Source organism: Grus americana, chromosome 3 (assembly GCF_028858705.1).
Source record: "Grus americana isolate bGruAme1 chromosome 3, bGruAme1.mat, whole genome shotgun sequence".
Classification (NCBI taxonomy): domain Eukaryota; kingdom Metazoa; phylum Chordata; class Aves; order Gruiformes; family Gruidae; genus Grus; species Grus americana.
This window is the reverse complement of record NC_072854.1, coordinates 20,721,792-20,741,925: the sequence shown is the minus strand read 5'-3', so window position 1 is coordinate 20,741,925 and position 20,134 is coordinate 20,721,792. Positions and strand designations below refer to the sequence as shown.

At 39.3% G+C, this 20,134-nt stretch overlaps 1 protein-coding gene across 22 annotated transcripts in view; it reads right to left on the bottom strand.

Moving 5' to 3' along the window:
• MYT1L (myelin transcription factor 1 like) overlaps positions 1–20,134 on the bottom strand; it is a 321,134-nt gene that overhangs the window by 3,755 nt on the left and 297,245 nt on the right. For 16 of the 22 annotated variants that reach the window (XM_054822319.1, XM_054822316.1, XM_054822318.1 and 13 more), the window contains 2 exons: positions 5,888–5,979; positions 3,974–4,083 (listed from right to left, as the gene is read on the bottom strand). In XM_054822319.1, the coding sequence (XP_054678294.1) occupies positions 3,974–4,083; positions 5,888–5,979 (202 nt within the window). The remainder of the gene's footprint in view (positions 1–3,973; positions 4,084–5,887; positions 5,980–20,134) is intronic. The other 6 variants (XM_054822323.1, XM_054822326.1, XM_054822337.1 and 3 more) reach the window with 1 other exon arrangement.

Genomic DNA, 20,134 nt, shown 5'->3' with positions numbered 1-20,134 from the left:
CTGAACAATGGCATGTTGTTGTGATGTATGTAGAAATTCAGAAAGTTTTCTCATACAATGGCTTGTAAAACTGAAGGAACCCAAAGAAAATTTGCACATAGCCAGGAAAGTGCGTCTCTGGGGCATAACTACATGTACACGTGAAGACAACTGAGAGTATGCTCTGCCTGTGTTCCCAGGTGACCAGACGCAAGTTAGGTCTGACCTTGCATGGTGCCCTGCTCGAGCTAAAAAGCATCGCTGAGAGACAACTTACCCGAGCTCGTGCAAGGCACTGCGCTAATGAAGCTACAAGGATTTCAGATGAGCACTGGCGTATGTCCAACCCCTTGAGAGCACGTGCAGAGCTCTCTCGTATCTGTCTACGCTTTCCTCTGCAGACCTGTCCTTACCTTCCACATTGGATGACAACCGTTAACATCTATTACAAAGTGTACAGTGTGCTTTTGTGTGTGTGTAGGTTAAAATATGCATTGACAAGAGGGCAAAAAAACAATGCCAGAGAAGTGGAACAAAATGCCAAAGAACACAAGGTTTTGAATTCTCAAAATGAGCTTTATCCATTTCTACACTGGCATAGACAGTGAACAGTGGGAAGAATTGATACTATTTAAATGCTGATGGGAAGGCTGGAGGTTTGTGCAATAGTAACAGGCAGAAGGGGAAAAAGTTCTTAAGTGAATATTAACTTGACCAGGGGTGAGTAAATTTTAGGAAATTGTTGGCACAATCAGGTAGTTAGATGTCTCAAGTTTTATTCTGGACCTAAAGTTTCAGTCTGCTTAGGGAAATACAGCCTATTAGTTGACAGAAGTAACTTTGACAAGTGATGTCGCTACATAAAATGATCTTCAAGTATCTCTGACTACAGGTGCTTATATAGCAGTTAATCCAAGCTGCCAGTATTGCAGGGGCTTGGTTTTGTCACAATTAATTGATTCTGAGCTATTTCCACAACATTTTATAGTAGGTGAAATACTTGCTTCCAGCTTTGAAACTGGAAACACCTCTTCCTCTCTTGTTTTGCTTTCAGCTTGTTTATATCGGAGAGCAATGCTGTATGCAAATGCAAAACATCTTTCACAGGTGCTTGTTAGAGTCAGTCATGCGCCAGTATTTACCCTAAAGCTGTTTTTTATATTACAGACTAAACTGAAGAGTCTGATATCAATGAAGGCCCAGTTCAGTACGGCACACTGCTGCTGCCTCACACTAACTTAAGTAGGAGCTGACATTATATAGATTTTCTAGCTAGTTGAGCACTGTACTTGAATAGATCTTTTTTCGTGTGAGATGCTGACTATCTGCAAATGCAGTGGCAACTCACCAGCGTATCTTGCTATTTCATTTAGTACTCATCTGTAAGCATCTTAAGATAACTGGCATACTTAATTATTGTATTCACTTGCTTAAAGGCTGAAATTTCCCTCCCCACATTTTACCCTAAAACTAATGAATGTTCACTTGTATCTTTTCTAAAAAACAGGATAACCTGTTGCTTGTATGAGACACACAATTATTTGCAGATTTTTCTTCCCCCCTCTCACACTTTTGGACCTGCATGTTAAATTTGGACAAATTTACTAGAAGATCTTAGATTAAAAATACTTTCTCCCAAGTCTGCTGAGTAAAGGCAGCTGAGTAAAGGAGAGTCTTATGAATGCTCCAACTAAGAAAAAGGCCACAGCACGACTTTTCACTTTATTAAATATAAAAGATTCTATGTAGAAGGGAGGTTCCTGTAGTAGGAAAAAGTTTCACTGGCACTTACAATCATATGGGATGCAAATCTGTATCTAACAAGACCGTTGCTACTCCTGGTGTTCACAGAACTTCCACTGTTTTCCCATTGTGTATTCCCTGCCTGTGAAGTCTTATTGAAATCTAGGTTGCAAAATGATTTTCTAAAAGTTTATCAGCATTTTGTTATGTTCAATATAATTTTACTGTGGCAAATAAAGGAGATTGTTGACTCCGATCCTCTTAATAGATTGATAATGACTACGATGTAACTCTCTACGTGTTGGAAATGTAAATTGCTTATCTTCAGGAGAGTGTATGAATTCAGAACTGAGGCCTCTGAATTTTTGTGAGGTTTGACTCAGCTGGGATTTTCTGCTAGGCATCAGTAGCTAATTGGGTAAGAACAGGTAAGTATTAGACCAGACTGCCCAGAGACTGCAGAATCTCTAGTGTAGGATGTAAAGAACAGGTTAGACCAGCATCTGTCAGGATTGGCTTACGAAGAGCTGGGAAATAGGAAGGGAAGAAGACTGTGGACAAAATAACATTTCAAGGTGTCTTGTAGCTCTATTTTGTAGAATCTTTTAATTATTTTAATGACAGTATGTGTCATTGCCAGTCATTCACCCCTTTTTCTAAATCTGCTGCACCAAGGTGTGAAAAGCATCCTTTCAACTTGATGGTAAAATTATCATCTGAGGTTTTTTTACCAAGAATATGCAGTGGTCCCAGGTAGTGCCTAATTTGATTTCTAAGAATATGCAATGGCACTAGTCTGAGATATGGAAGCTGGAACTGAGACCACAGAAGTATGGCTTCTGTACTCATTTCAGATCAAAATTTGATGTGAAATTCCTAACTAAATCTTTGAAACTCAGTACATGTTTTATGCTTGTGATGGTGTTATCATGGGTTTATTATTTTAATTCATCTGGCCAAAGATAAAATTAAAGATGCAGAAAATTATTGACAAATGGAGCTTTACCTAATGTACACATAGCGGCCAAACTGCTTCACATTTTTTAAAGTCTCAGCTAAACCAGGCTGTATGTGAATAGCACCTACAGCGTTGTATTAAGCAGAAGAAAACATAACGCAGATTGGATGCTGCTAGATTCAAAACTTAGGACCAAATTCCTCCAACATAAATACATATAATTGTCCTGCAATTGATTATTCTTCTTGCTTTGCATTCTTGCAGATTTTGTTGTCATTACCCTACAGTCATATTTGGTCACATCAGAAAACTGTGTAAAACGTGAGTCAAATCCTATAAAGGCTGAATAATGACAACAGTACCCTGCATATTGGCATAAAATAGAAATGAGGTTTCAATATCAATTTGGCTAAGGTTTAGAAGCCAAAGAAAAACCAAGTTGCCTTATGAGTATACAAGAGGGGGAGGAGGACAATGGACAGGGCGCTCTTCTCCACAAGCAGTAGACAAAGAAGTAACAAGGAATGGTTTACTTTGTTTCCATCAAGATCAATCGGATGATTATGACTCCTTGACTAAAGCTGATAAATGGTGAGAACTGTGTTAAATCTCACTGTTAGTGTCTGCGGTCAAATCATGTGAAGAAAAAAAGCACCAGAAGCTATGTTGGACAGAAGAAAATGCCAGGGAAAGAATTCAATTCATTTCCTTCCTTTGCCTTTTCCATCCAGTTTGACGACTGGTGAAAAATTAGTTTTTAAATAATAGTCTAATGTTAGTTCTTCTTGGTTTTTTTCCCAACAGATTTATGTGAAACCTAAAAGGAATTAAGCTGGATCTGTGGAACCATTACTGCTGCCAAGGGCTGCACTTAGTGCACCACAAGATGAAGTGTAACAGGTGTTCACTTCCTTCTCTATAATGCAGACCTGGCAATGATGCTGTTCATTTAGACTCCTTCACCTTGGAACTTATGTTAATGACCATGATCTCACCCAATATTTTATCTGCCATAAGAAAGGCATAGATTTATCAAGGGGAAATACAAAGCTGACCATGACGGGTCATGCTTTTGACGTTATCTTAAAGAATATATTTTGCTAAGCTTTTTTTTTTATGTGCTGGTAACTGATGTGGAGATTGCATAATGGATATTGTTTTCTGATTTTATAAATGGCAAATCACAGATAGAAATCTTAATATGTAAGAAACATAAAAGGGAACTATATATTTCCTATATTCCTTTTAACCAGTCATGTAGAAGAAGCAGCTGAATTTAGGGCTTCATAAAACTGTTACCTGAGTTCTGAGTTTAATCATATCAGCTTCCATCTGGGAGTTGGATTCATTTAGTTCTTTGATTTCTTCATCTAACTGTTTAATTTCTTCATCATTTTCTATACCTGTGTGATATAAAAATAAAAGTGGCGTTAAAATAATTAAGCTTCAAATCAGAGTTCGGTGAATTAATTATGTCTATATTTTAAAATAAATTTATTTCAAGTAAAAGTATTAAATTAAAAAATAAAAAGCAAGTGTTCAAACTTTTCTTTTGAAGTTAAACCAATGCATTTTCCACTACTTTTCTTTTAAAAATTGCAGTAATTTTCCAGCAAGAGTGTTGAAAAAGCCTGGAGGATCAATAAGATCTACCTTTTTCTTTATATGTACTGATTTAACTGTGTATTATAAGAAATGCACCTGCAGCAACAAATTTTGCTCATTGTCATATGTAACTTATTTGAAAGACTGTGTCCACTTACAGATCTTCTGAAGGAAAAGAAAGTATCCTAATATGCTAATTTCTTCATATTACAGCATTGTCAAAATCATTTGTAGCTAATTGAGAAAATTTTTTTTTACCCACAGAGTGAAATTTTATTGATGCACTGGGATATATTGTGATTCTGCTGTTGCTTTTAATAATTCCATGGTTCAGAAGGGTGTTAGTAAATAATGATTTACAGGATAATTTGCAAAATGGAAGTGATTTCTGAGTTTTTATGGCACAAACATTTAGAGAATAGAATTTTAAAGGTACCTGCTGCATCTTTAAGGATTCAGACAGGAATAAACTGTAAAGATTTTATTTATTTATCCTTTTAATTACTATAACAAAGCATATAATAGTCCTGGAAAGAGATAGACCTGTTTTCTCTCAAGTCAAAGTTTGAACTCATAAAGCTAGAGAAACTAATGTTCCCATTGTCTTGTTCTTACTCTAGTGCGAGTCTTGCATACCTTTTTCCACAGTGCCTAACTCTAACAGGAAGGATGCCATGTGTCTCCCTATGTACACAAAATGTCCATGTACCACTCCTTAAGGCATTCTTCCTGGGCATGGCAGATAGAGTTTTCAACACTTCCCAGGTTGTAGAGAAAATTACATCTAAATCTTCCATTCCCTGGATCTAGCTATTGAACAAAGACAACCAAGACTTTCTCCAGCTCTGCTGGAAATGTGGATCGCCATGGCTCCTGCAATGTGTTGGTAAAGCATTTTCTATAAATGCTTTGTGTCTCTCAAACACAGTCAACGCCAACAGTTAAGAGGTCAATATCTTTAGGCATGCACACTCACTAAGTGACTCCATACATTTTTCCAAGAAAACTCAGGACTCAGGCACCTCCCAGACAAGCCTTTTGAACTGAAGCACCTACATTTTGCTTTAATTGCACTTCAACTATCAGGGTACTATCCTGACTTTCATCCACGGTGCTTCCATCATCTTCTGTGCAACTCAAGGCTCCCAGGAAGCACTGCAGATTATTGGAGATGAAATGGCACAAGGCCATCTACATCTGCCAGAGGTTACAGAGCCACAGCTCCAAATGAATTCAAGGGAGCTCATGAGGACTTGGCACTCTGGAAATCAAACCTTTTTCTCTTCTGAACCCTGCAACAATATAAGACCAACTATCCACCTCTGATGAATGAGATGTGAACCAGAAAATTATAATGGTATATTCTACTTTGAAATATTTTAGTGTTTTAGATTTACATAGACATAACTCAGACCGGTCTGACCACTCCACTGCAGGCTCAGATTTCCACAACATAAAACCCAGTTTCACTTCTACTGACAGTGAATTCACTATTTATACAAAGAAGATTTACACACGTAGGAAAAAAAAAAGCCAAGAGAGTAATGATAACTTTAGTTTACAAAGAAGTAATATTTTAAAAGGTAATGATTAAAAATTTACCATTACTGGCCCGCTGCTTTATTGTTAGCATTTGTTCTCCAGACAGCTTTGCTTTCTTCATTGCTGAAGTAGCTCTGGGGCATCCTGATAAACTGTGAACAGTAAGGAGCCTGTTAATTTTGATAGGTCATTTAAAATAAATCTGTAATCCAAACCTGTAATAAAAACAGTATCACAGACAAAGTTTATCTTCACTGCCTGGCACTGAAAGAGTTTGTTAGTCTGAAAAAAAATTTTAAAAAAGCACTTACCAGTAGTGATTTCATGGTTTTATTCTTTCTTCCAAATTCTTTTTGTATAGACAACTGATATAGAAGTCAGATATATCTTGTAAAACTATAAACCTGGGAACAACAGTCCAATTTTCTAAAGACGCAATGCTTTTATTAAGTTTTATTTTAAAAACAGTTACTGTGTAAATACTCCCCTTTGAATGTACATGTCCCTGCTCTGAACTTCCAACCTTTTTAATTCATATGTTCAAACACGGAACGGAATGTTGAGAGAAGGGGACATGAGCAACCTCTAACATCCAAATGACTAACTCTTATAAACAATGCTTTTATTTGTGAATATCACCTACCGAGCTGGCTAAATTGCCCTTTTCTAAATTGTTTCTTAAAAAGGCAGTAACTACGTGTTAGCTTATTGTTGAAGCCCAAGAAAAGTCATTCCCATAAAAATGACCTTGCCTTGATGAGGGATATATATCTCGTATAATATATATTCGTTACACTTATGGATGTAGACTCAGTTATCTCTCGTCTCCCATGTTGCCAAATTATTAAGCTTTTTAATTATATTGTACAAACCAAATGATATCAAACAATAGCAAATGCAGTCTTAGCAGGTTTTATTGTAAAAATAAAAATAATGATCAGACAGTGTTCGCTATTTTATAAATAATTGTATACACCAAACTATCCCCTTTTTCAAAATCACATCTTTAATGTAATTGCACTATCACAGGTAAGAGAATATACAAATTCAATCTAATTTAATGATGAAAAACTATATTCTTATTCTAAGCAAGCTTTAGCAGTGAAGGGAATTTGGAAACTTACTAAACAATTCCCTATTGCTTCAACATTTATGGTTTCATAGCCACTGAAACTGAGTAACCTCACGTACTTCTCACTGCATACAATCACATTTATATTTCGTCTTCAGATCCAAAAGAAGACTTTTTTTTCCTATAATTTTTAATTGTGCAAATCAAATTCAGAGCTAATACTCATAATTTCTCTGTATTGTGGAACAAGTTTCTGAGGAATGTGGTATCTTTGATTAAAAGCATTTATTTAAGGAAAGACCCAACTTCCTGCTAAATAAAGTCCTCTAATTTAAATATAATGTTTAATTATTGAAAATGTGTTTCTGAAAAGCCTGGGCTACTACTATCAAGTGCAGCCATCCAAAAAGGGAAACTTTTCCCAGAAAAATGTCTAAAAAAATTTCCTTTTCTCAGCAAAAGAATCAGTGTTCAATATTTTATACAACTCTGTTATTGAGAAGATATATAATAAAACAATACTAATAGTATCAAGAAATAGCATGATCTAGTAGTTTTTCACAGTAGCCTAGGTGGTAGAATGTCAGATTATTGTTCCACGCTCTGCTAGGGACTCACTGTGTGACTGTAAACAACTGTCCTCTTGAAGTGTCAAAGGCAGCCTTGACGGAGATTAAGGAGGAGAGGATTAGCCATTTTGGGAAAAAATCGTTGGCACAGGGAAAGGAATGAAAGATAACAGTATATGCAAAGTTTCTGTATCATTTAATTGACTTCATTTTTGTATCCTTTCAATTGATTCAATGAATTTCCTCATATTTTGTCCTCACTCTTTTTCAGGAGTTAGCATCACTGGGCATTATAACAACTGTGTTAGTTTACTCTCATCTTTTTCTCTCTAAAAGTCTTGACTGATGACAACCTAGGGAATCATTCAAAATAAAATTATCCCTCAAACAGCCCATAAGTACAACATTCGAAACCTAAACAGACCAACAAGAAACCTGGAGGCTACAACTATGCACCTGAAAGTGCAGAAAAATAATGAAACAAAACAAAACAAAAAGTATGTTCCCTGGTATTAGAAATCTACTGTGAAATTCTACATCCAAATTTTGGTGCCAAAACCCAGTCTTATTCCCGGGCTATGGTTATGTACACCTAGTTTTCAGGACTGCTTAAACCTGTTGATATCTTCTCAGTCTGTCTGAAAGGTTACCTCTCTACTAGTGTATTCAGTGTGCTCCAAATCACGCTCTCCCTGAGGCCCCAGGTACAGTGTCCCATATTTTTTCACTACTGAGCTTTCCTGCTCTACAAAATAGGGCGGACACATTCTTGTTGCCTAGTGGCAACTGTCTCTGGCCCATGCCATCTCCGTTGGAAAGGTCTCTATGGCAAGGGTAGGCACTGACACATCACTTACACCTCTGCTGCAGTTCAGGCATACTGGCACCAGATGTCCTCTGCCTAAACTGAAACAGAAAGATCTGGGTCCTGTGCTCTATTCCAGCTGTTGGAGAGTTGTTCTGCATGGATTATCTACCTTCTTATGGAGGCATCCAGATGAGTCACGAGTTAGTGAGGGGAAAGGCAAAGGGCTGCCTATTTTTGGGCCTACTAGTGAGGATGCAAAAGGCTTCCACATCCTGTAGCCAGATTAGTTTTATTCTTATGCACTGGTGATCTCATACAATACGGACAGAGGGAGGAGGGCTTTGACCCAAAGGGCTTTCTTTCCATGCAACTGCATGCCCAAATCACAAGCCTCCTCTTTTTGCTTTCCTGACCCTTACAGTTTTGGCTTTCACGTATGCATTATGTACCATGATGACTACCTTTAGCTTGCTATGTGTCTGTCCTTAGAAGAGGCCATGAATGAACAGAAGGTCCTAACTTTTCCTGTGCCTTTATGCAATTTGAAAGAGCATTCAAAACTCCCAGAGGTACCAAATTCAACACACGGGAAGATGCCAAAACCAGACCATGTCGTCAACTTCCTCTGCAGGTCTTTACTGACAAATCTGTCTCTCCATTAATTGTATATTGTAGTGTAAGCAGATTAGCTCACTTTCCTGAGACAGGCACTTACAATGTCAATGAAGCAGATACTAAGTTAGTAACCTAAATTACAGGATTGAGTGCTACTACAGCTTATTTAACTTGGCTAAATTCTTCAGAAATGGATAAGACAAAGATAGCAGTATGCACCCTCTTTACCCAGCTCAGTTCTTAATTAAGTTACCTAAAAATACTTCAAATAATTTAGAAAGTAAATTAGGACTTTTAGGATAAGCTTCTACTCTGCAAGGAAATTCTACCTCCTCCCTTCTATCTTCTTGACTATGTTTACTTCTCCTGAAGGTAACTGCTCTTTCTCTACATTGAGAACAATCAAAAGAGGGCAGAACATATGGGAAAGTAAGAAGAAAAACAGAGCTAAGTCAGCATCACACCAGAAGCGGGCTGTTGTACAAAGCCGTAAGTTCACAGAGGTGTAAAGTTAACCAAAAAGCTTGAATTGAGATCCCAGTGAGACTGGGAGTGGCTCGAGATTTCTAGAAGACTGGGGGTGGAAGGAGACAGAAGACAAAAAGGAGTAGGTATGATTTTATTTGTCTTAAGTATCTTGAGATTTTATTTGTCTTCCTATGACTAGAAAACAAAAGGGTCCAAGTGAAAGCCATTTCAGTGCTTTAAGAGTTAAGCAAAATATGCTTTAAACATCTCAAAAATCAAAAAAGACCAAGAGAAAAGTGCTACCTAGTAGTTTTGGTAGGGATAATACTTATCCTCACATCAAGTTTAAAGCCTTTACTGTTGATACACATCATAGGTTTTCTGTTATAAGTGGAGTTAGTGTGTAATCCTGCTCTGGTTTATTTTTTTTATATTTTAACAATCCTTACACTGACTTTTACCCAAACATTGAATTCTGCAGATTGTTCATTCCAGCAAAGAAGTGGTAAAATTAATCACAGTTATCTCACTTGCTACTGCCATTATTCTCATACACATGAGAAATCAGGCAAAAGGAAATATAAACGCAGTTGAGCATTCTTTCCATAATAAAAAATGAATAAGGTTTTCTAGCAACATTGCTGGGGGTACTGCTGTAATAAGTACAGTACAAATGTACTGAGCAATCATTTATCTCTGCCAGATTGTGGACGCCACAGAACTTGAAGCTACAGCATTTTGGTGGGGCTGTGAGAAGCACCAATACCCAATTCCTGACTCCCTCTGAGTTCCTGATTCAGCAGGAGGTGTGAGCTGCTGCTGCTGCCACAGAGACAAGGTACCAACAACCAGCTGATCATCAGCACCTTGTCTCTTTCAGATGCAATGTGTCTTGTCTTGACTGTCACTGAATTTCTACTGTCAGGCTTAATATCTAATGTGAGAAAGAAAAGTGTGGTCTGATACATCATCCTTGGAAGTCAACCTCTGCCATAATTTACAAATACTATGAAAAATTAATCAAACTGTTAGGTTAAAGTGATCTAGGGTCAGATCTTGCAAACCTCCTGTAAGGGATGTGCTAAAATTTAAGAAGGTCTTAATTTTTGCTGGTTTGCTGGAGACATCTGACACCATAACACATCATTTATATTGGAAACGTGCTTTTGTTGGGCATGGGTGCTAAATGGAGAGGTGCGTGGCTGGGACCTCCTCATGAAGCTTTGCTTTGCAGGGCATGGCACTGTCCATGCAACAGATGTGTCTACACGCCTATACCTGTAGGACTGACAGGTAGAAGGGGTGACTGGGTTTTAAGTCATGCAAGTTCAGTCTGCATTATCAGGCTTCTTTTTACAGGAAGACTCTACAAATGGAGGCATGCAGAGGTAAAGTACTAGTAGCTCTATAAACTCTACAAAATAAGCTCCATCCATATGTATAGTTAGATCTTACCCTAACTGCCCTGAAGAGTAGTGACTAATGGAAACCCGATCATCTAAAAGGTATGGAGAAAAATTATATGTGCAAATTAGGATAAAGAGTATATGGTGACTGCACCTGTTAGAATTGAACATAACATGAAGAATGAATTTTCTTTCATGTTTAATACTGTGGTTACATAACTGCAACCTAGGCCTAGCCATATATTCAGTGGATTTAGAAAATAAGGTGATATTGGTCCCAAAATAAAAGGAAAATTACTGGGGAATAAAGTTTGAAAGGGACAGCTAGCCAATGTTTAGTGCACATTTTCCAAGAAATTTACTTTAAAAACAAAGACGTGGGCTAAAATCCTGAACTGCTTCAAGAATGTAATTGCACTGTCTTCAGGGATGCAAACAAGGGAGGCCATCAGAGTGGAGGATCATTGATCAAGTGAAGCAATTGTCTGGGTGACTGATCTTAGCTATCTGGGTTCCAGCTGTGCTCTGTTAAATACATTTTTTGCCTCAGCAGACAGATGCAGTGTGGTCCCTCTTGAAGCTGAAGGAATTGTACTTGGCCTGTCAAGTGAAGAAAACATTTTCCAAACAGAAAAGTAGGGATGTGGGAAACGAGGAGACAAAGGTCAAATAAAATGCCAGTTTTATATTTGGTGTGTGAAGTGCTGAAGTTTACAAAGAAAGAAAGAACAGGATGTAAAGAAACCAGAGCCTCAATCTGGAGTACCCAAAAAGCATCCTGAGGGCTAACTTTATAAACACTGTAAGATGTTTATAGATTTACTACCATGGTGATTTTTCAAAAAGTTAAGAAAATGAAACACTTTTCCTGTTTACTAAAAATAACATTGTCCATAGACTAGAGAAAGGAACATGTCACATTCGAGGAACCTCTTTTAACTAGAGAGAGATCCAAAACAAGCCCCAGATGTAAATCCTTTTGAAATTCATGGAAATACAGATCACGGTGAAAACTACTGTTTTATTTTGTTAATGGATGAAACCTTGCTTTTATGACTAAGCTCCTGAGCTATTTGGTAATGTTTGAAGTTCAAATTAAGAGATCAAACTCAGTGATCAAAGTAGCCCTTTCCTTAGTTTAATATTAAATCCAAGAATCACTCATTTTTTTCTGTGTTGAAGGGTATCAGCTTTAGCAATTTCCTTATTCCCATGAGTAAATTCTGCTACACACCTTAAAGGATGAAATACTCTGCACAATTCCAGCAGAGATAAAAGGAACCCTCCCTAGCCCAGCACTCATTTTTATTTACATTCAAGGGTGATTGGCTTTTCCCCAGCTTCTTACTGAGCTGTGAAGTAAAGGATGTCCAGGAGAGAGGTTTTGCAAATTAGCTAGTTTTGTTTGTATGGAGATTGCTGCGACTCACAGAGGTATCTCTCCTCCTCCCCACCCGTCACACAACCCCAACTGCCTTTGTGCTATGTTAGAAGAAATCGTCTGTTCAGCTCAAGCTCAGAATTCTTCATTGGAAGAGAATAATTTTTTTTTTTTTTGATGCATTTACAACTCACACCTGAATGTTGGTGTAGAAGAACTTTCACTTAAACTTTTAATCAGGAAGGAAATCTAAATTAAAAAGACTAAAAGCTTGATGTAATGTGGAAAGTGGCAGCTCCTAATCCAAGCTGCTTTCCAAGTCTGCTGAGAAAAATAGCTTAGATTTTAGTCTGTTTAAATCTTTGCATTCGTTCCAGAACTAAGAAAGATTAAAACACTACCCAAGTGGCCATAAAAGAAATATAGCCATTATGATTAAAACAAAATGTAAACTTTTCACTATTATTTTAATGATATCTGATCATTGTTTCAGAAAGACTTCTAGGAAAGAACTACTTTCTTATTTTGGAGGGAGAGGGTTAAAGTAGCATTAAAATCCGGTTGGTGAAGCACCAAATGGATAACTATAGAGCGAATGGCCATGATACCCAGAAGGCGAGAGGCTATTTGCTTTTCATTCAAGATTTAAAAGGTAAAATAGTGTTATAGCTTAATTATGTCTATCCCTCATACAAAAGAATAAAACAAGAATCAGGTCAGAAAAATGAAAATAGAAATTATGCAGAACTGTAAACATAGTCAAGCTGAGAGAAAGGGTCTGAGAGCAGACTCATTTGGAAAGGAATCCCCCTGAGGCATAAATATACAACAGAAAAGTTGTTTATTCATTCCCATTCATTAGAAAAAAAAAAAAAAAGAACCTTGAAATGCTGAAACTTTAAGAGCACTGCCAAAGTTGCCCTTCAGCTGGGCACAGTAGTTCTGTGGCAAATTTACGTCATACCAGTTGTTCTCTGGGTACCCAGCCCCCTGAGCTGGAAAACAGCGACAGGGAGCAAAATGAAGCCCCCATAATCCAAGGAGAACTGGTTAGTGACCTGCTACACCACTCAGACACACACAAGTCTATGGGACCAGATGGGATCCACCCAAGGGTACTAAGGGAGCTGGCAGAAGTGCTCACCAAGCCACTTTCCATCATTTACCAGCAGTCCTGGCTAACCAGGGAGGTCCCAGTTGACTGGAGGTTATCCAATATGTCATCCATCCACAAGAAGGGCCGGAAGGAGGATCTGGGGAACTGCAGGTCTGTCAGTCTGACCTCGGTGCCGGGGAAGGTTATGGAGCAGATCATCCTGAGTGCCATAAGTGGCATGTACAGGACAACCAGGGGGTCAGGCCTAGTCATCATGGGTTCATGAAAGGCAGGTCCTGCTTGACTAGTCTGATCTCCTTCTATGACAAGGTGATGCGCTTAGTGGATGAAGGAAAAGCTGGGGATGTTCTTTACCTGGACTTTAGTAAAGCCTTTGACATTGTTTCCCATAGCATTCTCCTGGAGAAACTGGCAGTTCACGGCTTCGCTGGGTAAAAAACTGGCTGGATGGCTGTGCCTAAAGAGTTGTGGTGAATGGAGTTAAATCCCATTGGCAGCCAGTCACAAGCGATGTTCCCCAGGATTCAATACTGGGGCCAGTTCGCTTTGATATCTTTATCAATGATCTGGACAAGGGGATCGAGTGCGCCCTCAGTAAGTTTGCAGGCAACACCAAGTTGGGTGGAAGTGTTGATCTTCTTGAGGGTAGGAAGGCTCTACAGAGGGATCCAGACAGGCTGGATTGATGGGCAGAGGCCAACTGTATGAGGTTGTGTGTCAGGCTCAGTGTCAGGTCCTGCACTTGGGTCACAACAGCCTCATGTAATGCTACAGGCTTGGGGATGAGTGGCTGGAAAGCTGCTCGATGGAAAAGGACCTGGGGGTGCTGGTCAACAGCTGGCTGAATATGAGCCAGTAGTGTACCCAGGTGGCCAAGAAGGCCAACAGCATCCTGGCTTGTATCAGAAATAGTGAGACCAGCAAGAGGAAAAGGCCTCAAGTTGCACCAGGGGAGGTTTAGATTGGATATTAGGAAAAATTTCTTCACTGCAGGGGTTATCAAGCACTGGAACAGACTGCCCAGGGAAGTGGTTGAGTCACCATCCCTGGAGGTATTTAAAAGATGCGTAGATGTGGTGCTTAAGGACATGGTTTAGTGGTTGGACTGGCAGTGTTAGGTTAATGGTTGGACTTGATAATCTTAAAGGTCTTTTCCAACCAAAACGATTCTATGATTCTATGATATCTTGTTCATTAAAGTTGCTTAGTCAGCAAAGAGACTCTATGGGTGGGCTTCTCAGATGTGCTAATGAGCTTCGACCTGTATTATCCCTGAACAAGGAAAGGTTTGGCTCTTGCCCAATGATGCAGTAACTTCAAAAATCTCTCATTATTCTTTGGTGAGTGAGGAAGCACTGCAGCACATTATGTGATTTACAGTGGCCCTAGCACTAAGCTATGGGGAAAGAGTGTGCACTTAATGGAGCACCGTTGAGTGCCCCAGGAGCTGGAGGCCAGCTACTGCAAAGTTTATCAGCCTTTCTTCTGTCCTGTGAGTGCACGCAACAGGACAGATGACCTGAAGCCCAGTGGATTTACTGGTCAGTCAAACAGGGCATGTGTTGTGAAGGTGAGACAAGCTGAGATTTCTCTGTGTATAAATAGGTAAGGTGTATCTCTAGCTACATACCTCTGAGTAGTGCTCTTGGGCAGCTAAAAATTTCAAGTGATCTATTCAGTGACCAAGCCCAGCTCACTTAGGCACTTAAAATGAAGCGCTGTTTCTCTAGGCACTTCTATAGACAGCAGACAGAAAAAAGGTACTTCAAGAGGAAAAGTCACCCCACCTGAAATCTAAAAAACCATCCAGTCATCTCTGCTTTTTTTATGGGCTATGGACAAACAGGCTTATAACCAGAGAGCTTCTGCTAAGTGCCTGAAATCAAGGAGATGTCACATTGCAAGCACCTGTACAAATTACTGTCTGCTGTCATTTGTCAGGTCTGCTCAGTAAAATGATTTTTTTGTTTATATTGTGCAGTCTGCTTTTTCTAATATGAATTTCATATTATTTTCTCCTTGACTTTCCCAAGGTAAGTAAAGCTCTTAAGTCCTTTTAGATTAGCTCTCTGTTAGGAGCCTTCCAGTTTAATAGACTGTACATCTGATTAAAATGCTATTCCATCCTTCTTCCAGCTCGTAATGAAAAAAGCTGGCAGAACTACCCACAGTCAAAGGGCCTAACTCTTTCAACAACCAGGCTCTGCATTTAGTCACTTCTGACTTTTGCCAAATTTTAACTGATCTGACTGAAATCTTCCATGGTAGGTGTCTGGCCAGGCTCAGGTTTTTTCAAAATGTCATAGGGAAAAAAAAAAATCCATGTCTCAGAAAATATTTGTATACCATTGTTTTGTCCATATACCTTGTTTTGTCCATACAGAGAAGAATATAACTCAATATAAAATAATATTTATAATTCAGACAATACCTCTAATTGTGCATGAATTGGAGCAAGACTTGACATTTCATGCGGTATTGCTCTGAGTTTAGAGATGCATTCTGCTGTCCTCATGAAAACAAATGTAGATTTGGCAGAGTTACAAGCCTCTGACAGACTGTCACTTGGAGATGCTCGGTAGATGTGAGTTAGTGTTTGGCTGCCAGACCCTCCGTGTACTTTGTGTGTATGACAACTGGGAGCGCCTTCTCTGCCATCAGCCCCGTTCAGGGCTGCAGGGCCCGGAGCAGAAGGCTGCTTGCTGGAAGCAACACCGGTGAGACAGCCTGTCCTGCTCCCAGAGAAGCTACTGGAGGGCCAGATACCTCAAATGCTGAGGACTGAGAAGTACAGAAGAAAGACAGAACAGGAGCCACGGGGACAGAGAAGGGAAGAGGGCCAGCACAGATGCAGTAGGAGAGTAGGAGGATGGGAAGAGGAAGGTGTTGAAAAGTGATTTAAAAAGACCCTTTTCCCTCAAGCTTATGGGTTAACATAAAATTCCTAAGTCAAAAAATCCTTTGTAATGCAGGATACACCTCACAGATTTTAGTTTAATATTTTTCTTCTTTATGTATATTATTATTACATTTAATTGCCATATTTCTCTCCTTGCCTTCTTGCATGTTTGTCATCTTTCAATAATGTCACCATGATGACGCTTATCATTGTCAGTTGTAATTACTGTTAAATGCCGTGAGTTTGGTTAGTTCTTCTATACCCTTAACACTGTATGACTTTCTCCTGCTGAATTGCAATGTAGAACTTGTAGGAAAAAAATAAGAGGTGGGAAACAGCAAAATAAATCAATGGCAGGGAGGGAACAGGCAGATTAAAAACAAACAAACAAACACCCTAAACAACTTTTTAAAAACCTATTAGGAAAAAAGTGAAACAATGAGAATTAAGAGTGAATCAATGTTGAGTCAAATGTGGCACACTGTCAACTTACTGTGGCAACAAAAACAAAGGACAAGAGTTGACTTGACAAGAGGCCTGGCTAGAAATAGATGAAATCAAATAATTTAACGAGTTGTATATTAAACATTTCGTACAAATCTGGAGTTTGACAGTATTTACTTTTCATAAATGGATAAATGAAAGAACAAGAAAGATTTCCTCTCTGCAAAGTTTTTACCATTTTCAACATAGCATAGGAACACCTTTCAAAAGTGCTTTTTAACCTTTGGTTGCCTACAGATATAATTGCTGGACACAAATTCCTCACAAACATAGTATTTTGGAAGGTTAGAGCATCCTGAGAATTCATCTGGCAGTCTGGATTCTTTGTTTTTTAAAGGATGCTTACAATTATTTTTTTGTTGTTTTTATACAAGGTATTTTATCATGACATATCTCATTTTTGCACTGTGGTTCACAGCACCAAATCACAGTATTAGTATGCATCTTCTGATATCTTTAATTTGCATTAGTCCATAGCGAATGTTGCATCATATATATATATATATATAAAATCTCAGATCTGATATAACTTTACATTATATTTTCAGTTGTTTAATAAAGCTTCTAAGTTTTCCTCTCTGTATTTATTTGCAAATATCAGAAAACTCTTTTTAAAAAAAAAAAAAATCAGGTTTTATTTCAAATAAGCCTCCTATCCTGCTGAAAAGCCGACCCCTGCTAGGAACTGATTACCTCCATCTAAATTCTGGGCCCTTTCATTTCTCCATGAACTGAAAAGAGTAGTTGGCATTTAGTATCTCAGACAACTTAGTGTAATACAAGTCTTGCTGTCTTATCTACAGGTCTCATGGAACACTGCGTCAGCACAAAGGCTATTTCAGGTCCAAGACTCTGCAGGACTGATTTTGCTCAAATAACAGAGATTGCAAGCCTACATACAGAAACATAAAAATCAGAATAATCTGAGGCCTTCTCATGCCCTTTGTAGCTATATAGCTCAGTTTTACAAGACTCATTCACTGAAGTAATGCTAAGTATTTTTATGTTTTCAAATGCTGAAGTTGAGAAATGCAGATGCTAAGAGAGGATGTGACTTCAGGCAAACCAAGATTGAAAGCTCTACAATAATTTAGGAGCAAGTTTGCAGCCACTAACACATGTTTGGAGATGCAAAGAATCTGGATTATAGAGCTACTGCCCCTTTGGCACTCTGCATGTGAACACCCACTCCAGATAAACCCTGGGGTGAGATGCTGCTCTATGGGCACAGGCTGAAGCTGCAGCCCTGAGCACCAGGAGGTTTGACTGCAAATCTCCCCTTCAGGAGCTGAGGTCGATGACACAGGTTTTTTAGACAATATCTATTTCTAGCAAAGCATAGTTCATAAGAAAAAGGATCTGCACATGAAAATCTACATCTCCATTCTTTCCTCATACGTGTCATCTCCCGACTGCTTCGAGTGTTTGGGAGCTCAGAGGTTCTCTGAGGATCTGTGTGAGTGTTGGTATCTGCCTGATTCTAGCGAGCAGCTGCTGAGGGCAGCTCCTGTCTTGAGTTTTTATCTTTTTATCTCTTCATCTTTTCTTAATCTGCCTGTTGCCAGGCTTAGCAGTGCAGCTGTGCAGCTCAGAGCTGTGACCAAACTAGAATTGTTGGAGGAAACAACACTGACGGTGCTCCTTCACCTCAGGACGTGCACATGAGGTGACGGCTGAACTGACTGCACTGCTATTATCTTCCTGCAGGATTCCTGACAGCCTTACCATTAACTCGGCCTTCCTATGCATAAAATGGATAGCCCGTAACAGCCATAGGTAAACATTGCCCATAACCACCTCACGAGTTTTACATACATTCCTTCAGAAGGGAAAAGGCACTGGATGGTGTCTATTACTTCCTCCCAACACATCTAGATATTTTGCAAACACAGTAGCATGCCCTTGCTGCTCAAATACAAACTTTATTCTATAAACTTGTTTACGGATCTTGGAGTCCCACTGTCCTCAGTGAGGATACAGATACACTACAGAAAAATTCCCCTTCTCCACATTTTCATTTCTATTTAGCATTAGCTTGCAAATGGGGAAAATATTTATAATTTGATTATCTCTTGTATATGTCATGGTTTAACCCCAGCCAGTAACTAAGCACCACGCAGGCGCTCGCTCACCCCTCCCCATCCCAGTGGGGAAAAAAAACTCATGGGTTGGGATAAAGACAGTTTAATAGGATTAATAATAACAACAATACCGACAAGAACAATAATAACATGATGCACAAATGCAATTGCTCACCACATGTGGAAAAAACTGCTGATGCCCAGTCTGTTTCTGAGCAGTGATCCCACCTCCCAGGCAGCTTCCCCAGTTCTATGCGGAGCATGACGTTCTATGGCAGGGAATGTCCCTTTGGCCAGTCTGGGCCAGCTGTCCTGGCTGTGCTCTCCCAGCTTCTTGTGCACCTGGCAGGGCACAGTGAGAAGCTGAAAAGTCCTTAACTTAGTGTAGGCACTACAGCTACCTAGCAACAACTAAAACCATCAGAGTGTTATCAACATTATTCTCACCCTAAATCCAAACCACAAAACTATAGCAGCTACTGGAAAGAAAATTAACTCTATCCCTGCCAAAACCAGGACAGTGTATTTTAGCTCTACTAGCATATGGTTTTGTGTTGGTTTTGATTGGGATAGAGTCAATTTTCTTCATAGTAGCTGGTATGGTGCTATATCGGATTTGTGCTGGAAACAGTGCTGATAACACAGGGATGTTTTAGTTACTGCTGAGCAGTGCTCACACAGAGCCAAGGCCTTTTCTGCTTCTCACACCACCCCACCGGCGAGTAGGCTGGGGGTGCACGAGGAGTTGGGAGGGGACACAGCCGGGACAGCTGACCCCAACTGACCAAAGGGATGTTCCATACCATATGACCTCATGCTCAGCATATAAAGCTGGAGGAAGAAGAAGGAAAGGGGGGACGTTCAGAGCTATGGGAAGTAGCGAATGAATTCCTTATTTTGCTTTGCTTGTGTGGACAGCTTTTGCTTTACTTAGTAAACAGTCTTTGTCTCAACCCAGGTGTTTTCTTGCTTTTACCCCTCAGATTCTCTTCCCCATCCTGCTGGTAGGGAGGGAGCGAGTGGCTGTGTGGGACTGAGCTCCTACTGGGGTTAAACCACAAAAATTTTCCATAGTAAAGGGCATTTAAACCTACATTACTCTGTTTGAAATGGGTGAACACCGACTTAAATACAAGCGGACAGGAGATGGGAGCAAGACCATTGTTTTAGATCTGAAAAGGCATTCCTGAATGTAATTTCCACTGAAGTCAGCACAAGCACATTTCCCCTTCTGTGCTAAGGAGAAGGTTTGCTAAATCCAAGTATATTTGGAGAAAGTCCCCAACTGATCATTGTATTAGAAATGATGCCGTCCAGAAAAATCTTTTTAAATCAAATATGAGGAAGTAAGGGCCTGTTCAAGAACCAAACTGGAAATCTACAGCAT